This window comes from Sinocyclocheilus grahami, unplaced genomic scaffold (genome assembly GCF_001515645.1).
Source record: "Sinocyclocheilus grahami isolate Dianchi unplaced genomic scaffold, SAMN03320097.WGS_v1.1 scaffold158.1, whole genome shotgun sequence".
NCBI classification, from domain to species: Eukaryota; Metazoa; Chordata; class Actinopteri; order Cypriniformes; family Cyprinidae; genus Sinocyclocheilus; species Sinocyclocheilus grahami.
In genome coordinates, this window is record NW_015505337.1 from 874,717 (window position 1) to 885,009 (window position 10,293).

General features: G+C 35.8%; 1 protein-coding gene across 4 annotated transcripts in view; it reads right to left on the bottom strand.

Annotated features, from left to right (window-relative positions):
- The window catches only part of efr3ba (EFR3 homolog Ba (S. cerevisiae)), a 32,783-nt gene that overhangs the window by 10,250 nt on the left and 12,240 nt on the right, over positions 1 to 10,293 (bottom strand). For all 4 annotated transcript variants that reach the window (XM_016282336.1, XM_016282335.1, XM_016282337.1 and 1 more), the window contains exons 5-15: positions 7,559 to 7,680; positions 6,716 to 6,865; positions 6,111 to 6,236; positions 3,944 to 4,022; positions 3,391 to 3,526; positions 2,403 to 2,564; positions 2,039 to 2,150; positions 1,823 to 1,874; positions 1,496 to 1,668; positions 867 to 1,104; positions 468 to 596 (exon numbers count right to left, since the gene is read on the bottom strand). In XM_016282336.1, the coding sequence (XP_016137822.1) occupies positions 468 to 596; positions 867 to 1,104; positions 1,496 to 1,668; positions 1,823 to 1,874; positions 2,039 to 2,150; positions 2,403 to 2,564; positions 3,391 to 3,526; positions 3,944 to 4,022; positions 6,111 to 6,236; positions 6,716 to 6,865; positions 7,559 to 7,680 (1,479 nt within the window). The remainder of the gene's footprint in view (positions 1 to 467; positions 597 to 866; positions 1,105 to 1,495; positions 1,669 to 1,822; positions 1,875 to 2,038; positions 2,151 to 2,402; positions 2,565 to 3,390; positions 3,527 to 3,943; positions 4,023 to 6,110; positions 6,237 to 6,715; positions 6,866 to 7,558; positions 7,681 to 10,293) is intronic.

Below are 10,293 nucleotides of genomic sequence, written 5' to 3' on the forward strand. Positions count from 1 at the left end.
TGCTCTTTAAGCATGCTTCACTTTGTCAGACAGGTTCTATTTAAGTGATTTCTTGATTCAACAGGTCTGGCAGTAATCAGGCCTGGGTGTGGCTAGTGAAATTTAACTCAGCTTTTTAAAATAATGTGGTTAACTGCAGTTCTTTCATGATTTAACAGGAGGGGGCAATTAATTTTTAACGTAGGGCCACATAGGTTTGGACAGCTTTTTTCCCTTAATAAATGAAATCATCATTTAAAAACTGCATTTTGTATTTAGTTGCATTATCTCTGTGTAATATTAAATTTTGTTTGATGATCTGAATCTTTGAAGAGTGACAAATATGCAAAAAATAAAAAAACAGGAAGGGGGCAAAAACCTTTTCACACCACTGTAGATAGATAGATAGATAGATAGATAGATAGATAGATAGATAGATAGATAGATAGATAGATAGATAGATAGATAGATAGATAGATAGCGCTCACCTCATGGACGTGTTGGCAGAAGGTGGGCACAGTGGTCAGCTGACTGATGAGGTTCAGGTACGCAGCTGACAGAGCATGGATGGCACAGCGGTTGTATACAGGAAGTGCCTCTTCAGTCAAGGCCAGGTCCTGAGGAAGAGGACACATCAGGGGAAATGAAAAAAGGCTGAGAACTATTACTATTGTATTGTTATTGTATTGATAGACACCTTTATGACTTGTCTGTAAGACACATACTTGAGCATAATGTAAAGAGATGATGCTGAAGTAAAAGTTGACTTATGTCGGCTTTTAAAATGTATATTAATTAACATATATAATTATCCTGACCCTATGTGTCCACAGGCATATTTATTAATCCCCACAGTCATGTACATATCACAGAGGTGAGAGAAACACCTGTAATGCCAAAGCCAGTCGGATCAGGTCCACCACCACCTCCTCATTGGCCAGCTCCACACAGATCAACCCCAGCAGCGTATGCAGAGACTCAAAGTGCCGCTGGACGCTGCTCTCCTCTTTGCAGGCCAGGTAAATGTGGCGGTACAGCCTCTGGCTGTGTTTCTTCATGAACAGGTTATCCTGCCTTGAGCACTTGTCTACTTTCAACTTCAGTACTGAGATATCTGAGATAATTCTGTTGAAAACAATAGAAAAATGCACTGTAAAAATTTTTTCAGGTAAATCTCAAAGACATACTGTAGCAAAACACTTTGTGCAATTAAATAATATACATTTTTAAAACGTGTAATAAGAGCAATTCATACTGTGAAATGTATGATAGCAAAAAATACCTTTTTAACCACTAACTAATAAAAAAAATAAATTTGTAACCACTAACTAATCAAAAGTTACCATGGTATGTATTAACTATTTCTAAGGGACATTTGGCCACATTTTAACCAGTACTTCATGCATTACAATACAGAGGTAAATGTAAAATGTGTCAGGTACACTGTAAAAAAATATATACATATCTAAATTGTAGATTGCTAGAGTTTTTTTCGAGTGTGTCAGTGTGCCCCAACCTGACAGGGGAGAATTTGTGCCGGTTGTCATGGCGATCAATGATGCTGATGAGGATGTCAAGAACAAGTAGACGGATCTCTGCGTCCTCCATCAGAGTGAAGGACAAGAGCGGGTCCAGGAATGAGGTGGGAAGTGCCGTCAAAATGTTTGTAGACTGGAATCCTGCTGTTACCTAAAGGAGAAACGGAGAGACTGACGTTTCAAGGCACACAAGACCATCAGACGGTTTAGACTGCATCAGCAACTGTGGATCATGAAACAGCAGGGGGAGTAAATAATCTCCGCATGGCACAGCGGGAGATCATGACTGACACAAACCAGCTCACCTGCAGCAGAGACTTTAGCAGCATAATCTGGATCATCCTACTGCCCTCAACCCTGAAACAAGAAACAGACACTTATTGACAAAATACAATATTCTTGCTATGCTAGCATTTATCTTATTAAACACTAGCGTTTAATTTGCATTTCATCTTGGGCCAGCAGAAAATACATCGTAAACATGTCTAATTGATAAAGTCTAGGTTGTAACCCTGTCTCACCCGGTGTTGGCCGACCCCAGAGCCGGATACATGCCTGGCACAGGAATTTTACCAATGATGAACAGCATGACTTCTGAGCGTTGGTAGGTGGGTAGTGTGTTTGCAAATGAGCCTGTGAACAAAGATTGATAAGTAAGGTATCATGCACAGTATCTATCTATCCATTTAAAAGACAACTACTGAAATAAAATTTTGTTATAATTTTAAGAGTGAAAATGTGGGTTGATATCAAACTGAGCACAGCTATGTAGAAAATTATTTGTCTGAGACAAGCCAATTATACAGTTTCACCACAGTCATTTTACAAAAATATTTGACTGCCACGACTGTCAGATTCCCTCACAAACATTCATTGTTCACCCACCAATGGTTTTGATGACAGCTTCTTGGAGTTGTCTCTCCTCGTGTACTTTAATGACCTTGGAGCCCATGTTTGCAAAAGAGTCGTAGGATCCTGTGAGCTCGTAGTCCACACTGAGTCTGAGCTGCTTCAGTAGAGTATTAAACACTTCCAGTACTGTGGGCCCTGTGGAGAGGGACGGCACAGAGCCAAAACAAAATAAAAAGGGATAGTTCACCCAAAAATGAAAATTCTGACATTAATAACTCACTCTCATGTCGTTCCAAACCCGTAAGACCTTCGTTCATCTTCAGAACACAAATTAAGATATTTTTGATGAAATCCGAGTGTTTTCTGATCCTGCATAGAGAGCAATGCAACTGACATGTTCAAGGCCCAGAAAGGTAGTAAGGACATTGTTAAAACAGTCCATGTGACATCAGCGGTTCAACTGTAATTTTATGAAGCTACAACAATACTTTTTGTGCCCAAAGAATACAAAAGTAATGACTTTATTCAACAATTTATTTTCTTCCGTGTCAACAAAAAGTATTCTCGTAGCTTCATAAAATTACAGTTGAACCGCTGATGTCACATGGACTGTTTTAACAATGTCCTTACTACCTTACAGGGCCTTGAACATGTCAGTTGCGTTGCTGTCTATGCAGGTTCAGAAAGCTCACAGATTTCAACAAAAATATCTTTTTCCAAAGATCTTGATGACATGAGAGTGAGTAATTAATGACAAAATTATCATTTTTGGGTGAACTATGTCTTTAAAGAACATTGTCGATGCGTATGATTTCTACTGTATAAAATTTTATTATTTGTCAAACATATAAACACTTGATACATATTAAATAAGCAGTGTGTATATCACTTTTTATCTGAAATAAAAAAGTAATAAAAGAACAAATATGGACAAGTGTGCTCAGAAATAAATCCTATAAAATGCTTGTCTAATGAGATGGGTTTTAGTGCTCCCTCTAGTGGTCTAAAGAAGGTCTGTTACCTATGGATCCACTGGCTTCTATGACAGCTGCCTCTGAGATCACCTCCACTATCCCAGCACGCACTCGGGCTGAATTCTTACTGTTGGCATCCAAGTGGCCCAACAGCTGCTGAATCACCAGATGTGAATGTTGGGACTGTCAAAGGATCCGTAGATGAGTCAATATTACAGTAACACAAACGCATATCGAATTATAACTTCATTCAATTTTTTTAACAATAAAAACAAAGAAATGTTATGATGTAAAGTCAATACGAAATACTAATACATTATGAGATTTTTAACTCGAATTGTTGAGCTTATAAGATCATTTGTAAAAAAAAAAAAAAAAAAAAAAAAAAAAAAAATGTAATGCTGCAAAAATATAAATATTTTCACTACTGTTCTGAGACTTTCAAAGCTACAATATTTTAAAGATGTTTAAATATGTCCCCAAACACCACGTAATTATTTAGTAGCAAATGGCTATGCTCTACAATGCAAGTGTGTCTTGCATTGTATTTTGTGTCAGATACTTTTACAATCAAATTTCAGTACAGTTGTTTGTATCTACCTGAATGGAGTACATAATGATTGTGAAACAGCGCACTGCAAATGTTTTGCTCTCCCAGAGTGAATGGTTATCAAGGTGCCTGGAAATATACAAGTGAATTAATGATTAGCTTCAGCAAACAGAACTAGAGCAGGAAACAGCAGACAAAGTAGGTCAAAAAAAATATACTGGCACAACAGATACTACAGTTACTTTTACTGTGAAGTATGTTTTAGGCTAACAATGAGGACATTCCATTTCCAGTGCTGCATTTCTGTAGTGCCCCTAGTGAAAAATAAATATAATAAAATGCATTTGCACAACATTTATTTCATGCTAAGTATACTACAAATACATACATAATAAAAATACCCTGCAATTGTACTTTTAGTATGCTAAACTGGTATACTTAAAGTCTGCTAAATTGGAACAACTAATTTTGTACTTAATGCACTTTAATTGTGCAGAAGTAGTGCTGAGGTCCAACTAAAGATATATTGAAGTATATTTGATTGTGCTAAAGTGCACCTATTGCAAATATACTTCAGGTGCACTTTAAATATCATGCATTTAAAGACTGATATTATTCAAAGATCATACAATCCTCATCAACAGTGACATTAAAACACATTTTAGGCTTAATATTAAGAAATGTGCATTGTGAACAAGTATTACTCCAAATAAAGTTAAATTATCATTTTTACATCAGTAAGTCTCGAGTGATATGTCAGTAAATATGTTAACAGATCTGAACTATCCTTAGTATGAAATGCATACAATTTTAAATATATTACTTTTTTTTTTACTAGATGCATCGTTTGTGTAAATAAAAAACCTCGTCCTGACATTCTACAATGACATAAATTCATTTATATGTATAAATGGAAACTTCTGCTGAGGTCAATTATTAATAATTCATCCAAGCATCCGTGTCATTATTTAATTTACACCCTACACGAATGTTTGAAGTTGGTAAGATAAACGAGTAATATAGTGAAATGTTATTACAATTTAAAATCTTTTCCATTTCTTTAAAAAGCTTAATTTTTACATCAGTAAGTCTCGAGTGATATGTCAGTAAATATGTTAACAGATCTGAACTATCCTTAGTATGAAATGCATACAATTTTAAATATATTACTTTTTTTTTTACTAGATGCATCGTTTGTGTAAATAAAAAACCTCGTCCTGACATTCTACAATGACATAAATTAATTTATATGTATAAATGGAAACTTCTGCTGAGGTCAATTATTAATAATTCATCCAAGCATCCGTGTCATTATTTCATTTACACCCTACACGAATGTTTGAAGTTGGTAAAATAAACGAGTAATATAGTGAAATGTTATTACAATTTAAAATCTTTTCCATTTCTTTAAAAAGCTTACTGACTCCACACTTTTAAATGGTAGTGTATGTGCATTGTTTTGCATGAATTATAATAAGTATTGCATGATCATTAAAGTCACCACAATCCTGAATTCATATAGTAATTTATTGTCAAATATATGCCCCTTGTTCATTAAAATAAAATAAAAAAACTATTGTTAACTGTTAAAATATTCATGTCTCATATAACTACTTGTATAAAATGAACTGAAAAGAAATGTGTCTCTGTGCTGCCCTCTTGTGGTTGATCAGGGTAGTGCATAAACACTCACATGAGCACAGGTTTCACAGCATTCTTGATGTTGTCGTAGGCCGCTCGTCCTAGCAGCTCTCGAAAGCATCTCTCTGTCAGTTCCACTGGACTCTCCTTCTCCTTCTCTGTCTCTGGGGAAGGAGACCTATCAATAGGAATCAAAGACAGAAAACAAACATAAACCAGGGCTGATCAATAGGCCAATTGTTGTTGGCAGTACTGTTACTTGTGGTCAGTTATTTCATTTATTAGATGTGAAGAGTTTTATGGCTCTGAGTTCATTTCACGGTTCAATTTAGATTTCGTGGTCTGCCTCTGCCCCTCGGGGCTTTGGGTTTATTAGGTTTACAGCCAGTACAGCAGCTTCTAGAATAAATGACTTTCTTATTACACTTGAGAGTCACTTGACACCTCAGTTGTAGTCTATTGTTAACTGTTAAAATATTCATGTCTCATATAACTACTTGTATAAAATGAACTGAAAAGAAATGTGTCTCTGTGCTGCCCTCTTGTGGTTGATCAGGGTAGTGCATAAACACTCACATGAGCACAGGTTTCACAGCATTCTTGATGTTGTCGTAGGCCGCTCGTCCTAGCAGCTCTCGAAAGCATCTCTCTGTCAGTTCCACTGGACTCTCCTTCTCCTTCTCTGTCTCTGGGGAAGGAGACCTATCAATAGGAATCAAAGACAGAAAACAAACATAAACCAGGGCTGATCAATAGGCCGATTGTTGTTGGCAGTACTGTTACTTGTGGTCAGTTATTTCATTTATTAGATGTGAAGAGTTTTATGGCTCCGAGTTCATTTCACGGTTCAATTTAGATTTCGTGGTCTGCCTCTGCCCCTCGGGGCTTTGGGTTTATTAGGTTTACAGCCAGTACAGCAGCTTCTAGAATAAATGACTTTCTTATTACACTTGAGAGTCACTTGACACCTCAGTTGTAGTCAGTCTACTGTTATATCAAACAGTTTTCATTAGCATTCGATTAGGAGTTCATTAGCTTAATCACACAGACTGGCTAAAAGCTATTAGCAAGACACTGTTTCTCTGAAGGAAGATTCACACTTCCATTAGAGTGACTAAAAGTGTCCATGTCTCTTCATGTGTGATAGTGTGTGTACGCGAGCGTGTAAGTGTGTTTCAGACCTCTCTATGCCTTCTTCCTGTTGGAGATTGAACAAGAGAGACGGCACGATTTTGTCCATGTGTTGAGGGTCCCAAATATTTGCCTGCAGTTCATCATTGACAGTTTTCCTCACCACCCCCTGAAGACCCCTGATCCCTGCCATACGAATCCTTACACACACACACACACACACAACACAAACAGACTTCAGTCACATTTATGAGACATGTGGATTTATACATGACTATTTTTATTAATGTGCACTGCATGGTGCAGTTCACCCCCTGATGTATGAATTATTAAATAAAGGAAACATTTTACCTTTTATATCAAAAGCAGAATATATCATTTCTAATCTTGTTCTACTCAATCCCTGAGCAGAGAATATTAAATTGTATCAGTATCTGAGGCAAAATCTCACCCACACACACTCTCATGCAGGCACGTGCACATACTCGTGCATATCCTTTTTGAATATCCCTATTGCTCTATGTTCACAGTAAGTCATAATTATGGATAATACGGTTTAATTAATTACATATGAACATTATTATATACACAACATTATTATTATTATTCATAATATAAATTTTACTTGTATTATTACTTTTATTTATTATAATATATTTAATTTCAAGGTTAGGAAATTAAACAATCATAAAGTTCTTAATGCTTTATAACTTTCGACAGAAATGTTGCACATATGTTGTCTTAAAAAACACAATGACATTTCATGACAACAGTCACACACTTAAAAATATAAATATAAGATTTTTGTTTCAAGGAGAAACTAGATTTTCAACATTCATAATTTTGGGTGTTAAAATCTTCCCCTGTTTGAAATACGGGAAAGAGGTGCTCACTTTGTGCGACTATCTGGATCCTCATAACTGGAATGGCACATCTCACTGAAGCGTGACACAAAGAAATCGTAGCTACGATGGTATGATGCTGTGTCCTCCTCTATGTTCGCAAACTTCACAAACTTAAAGAGAAAGAGCAGAAAAATAGAGATAGTTTGATTACACTTTATATTAGGTGGCCTTAACTACTATGCACTAACATAAAAAGATAATGGATTTCTTGTAAAACTACATTCCTACATTTACTGCTAATGAGTTTCAGAGTTTGAGGTATGGTTAGCTAAGGCTTGGGTTACAGTTGGGTGTAAAGTTAACATTGTAACTACAAATGTTAATTAAATGCAAGTACTTTAACTGTTATTACAATGTATGTATATAATAATGTACATTATATTTTTTACATATAAACGATGCTTAAATGTGGGGTAAGTGATTTTTCAAAAACGCTTTAGAAAACTGATTCGGGCCGAGTAGCAAAACAAACTTGTAGCAATCAGCAGTAAGGGGCGTGTCTACTCATGATGTGGAGGAGAGAGAGTTCAGTGCACAGGACGGACATTAGAGAGCCGAGCGACAGAAAGATAGAGATGGCGGATAAAAAACAAAAGAGGAAAACGTCTACGGAACAAAAGAAGGCTTAAGGCAATAAGGCAAGAAGTAGGACCCGTGTAAATATCGAATCAGCTTTCCAGCGCTGGAGAGAAATCAAGGAGCGGGAAGGCCTGCAATCGGACGCCGAGGATGCTTTGTTTCTTCTCGATTGGTAAGTGTAACACCGTGTCTGCGCCGCAACAGCTAAAGTCTGTCTAGTACACTGGATGCGACAAAGCGACCGTTGAAAATAATTTGAAATTTGTGTCAATACGTCATGAATAGAATGCAGCAGTAGTTTTCTGTCGGGGATTTGTCGTGTCGCGACGCACCGCATCCAGTGTAGACCATAGATATGTATATACTGTATATATCTATGGTGTAGACAGCATCACTGATTATAATTTGTCGCGCCACGCCACTCGCGTCCGGTGTAGACACGGTGTAACATTGGTTTTGCTTAGTTTCACAGTACTAATCGTTGCCTGTGTTGCGTACTTATGTGTGGGGCAGAGCTATCAAAATAGGGGCGAGACCCTTTAGTACATTTCAAATGTCAACATTGGCTACCAGAAATCACTTACCCCACCTTTAAATGCGAAAAGATCTAAATGGGAAGAGAAAAATTTCCCATTTTGTCAAAGACCGCACATCCAATCAAACTCTACATTATTTTTGTGTAAATTCACCTGTTACTTTATAGAAGCTAATCATGCAGATCCAACATGGACAGGTTGTGTGACATGCCTTTGTCTTCAAAAACTATTAAAATAATTTAATAATTATAATTTTTTTAAATATAAAAAATATGACTCTGCTTCATTAAATAAATGGTTTTTGCCACAACATGTTTTGTTTGATGAACTATTGGCTGCTAAGAACATGAAACTATTGAATTCAAGAAGCATTTAGAAGCCAAACAACCAATATTGCAGAAGCTTAATTATGCAAATTTGCATATTGATGGGCCTATGCCGTTCAATGTTTCAAGACATTTTTTGTCAATTTTGATACTGTGTTGAGTCAGCACTTGATGTCCAGTGTAGTCCTGAAGCAAAAGCAGTCGAGAACCACTGCTGTAAGGTATCCTAATCTGTATTTATGCAGTTAATGTACATTACAGTACAACAGATTAGGATCTTCCTGATTAGGATATCTGAAGATGTGAGATTAGCAGCGGTTATCCAGTGTGCTACTACTGACCACTAAAGTACGACACCAACACAAAACCTACAGAGTATCATCACGCTGTTAAACTCAGATGAAAACTAAACATTCGCACAGCTTTCAACATTTGTGGGCGCCACGCTTTAAGCCCTGCCCCATCTGGCCTCTATCTGTGAAAGTAATCTCTTTTTAATCTTTAAGCCCTTATATTTTAGAAGCATCAGATGTGAGCGTTTTTGAAGTTGAGAACTATATTTCCATAAGCACGTGAGTTGGGCTAGTCAGTGGAAAGCTTTCAGGAACCATGTTGAGGTTTCACATTACTATACAGAGGATAAATTCATCTTTGTTTTGAAAGCTTGTCATGTAAAATAAAATAACATTAGCTGGAATGGGTCTATACTGAATGAACATGGCCTGTATAATTCAGGTAAATGGGAAGGTCTGACATGAAGTAATGGAATAAGTGCAATATTTAAATACAGAACTAATAAAAAAGTACAACACATATAAAAATGTTTATAATAGACTTTAAACATACAATAAATGTTTTGAAAAAACAGCCAAAATAATGTAATTCTAGTATTAAATACTATTGTATTATTGCTAAAATAAAAAAGTGATGCCTGTGTAGCTGTAGCCTTATCTTCTTTATTAGGTATTTTTATACAGATTTTAATATACATTTTATATAAATATATACTTTTTTGATTACATAATTAAATAGCTTTCTAATTTAATGATTACCCCGATGGTCAGATTAGATTTAGGTTTACTTTGGTGGTTTAATTTATAATCTACATATTAGGGCTGTCAAACAATTAATCGCGATTAATCGCATCCAAAATAAAAGTTTTTGTTTACATAATATATGTGTGTGTATGTACTGTGTATATTATATATATATATATATATATATATATATATATATATATATATAAATAAATACACACACATACAGTATATATTTTGAAAAT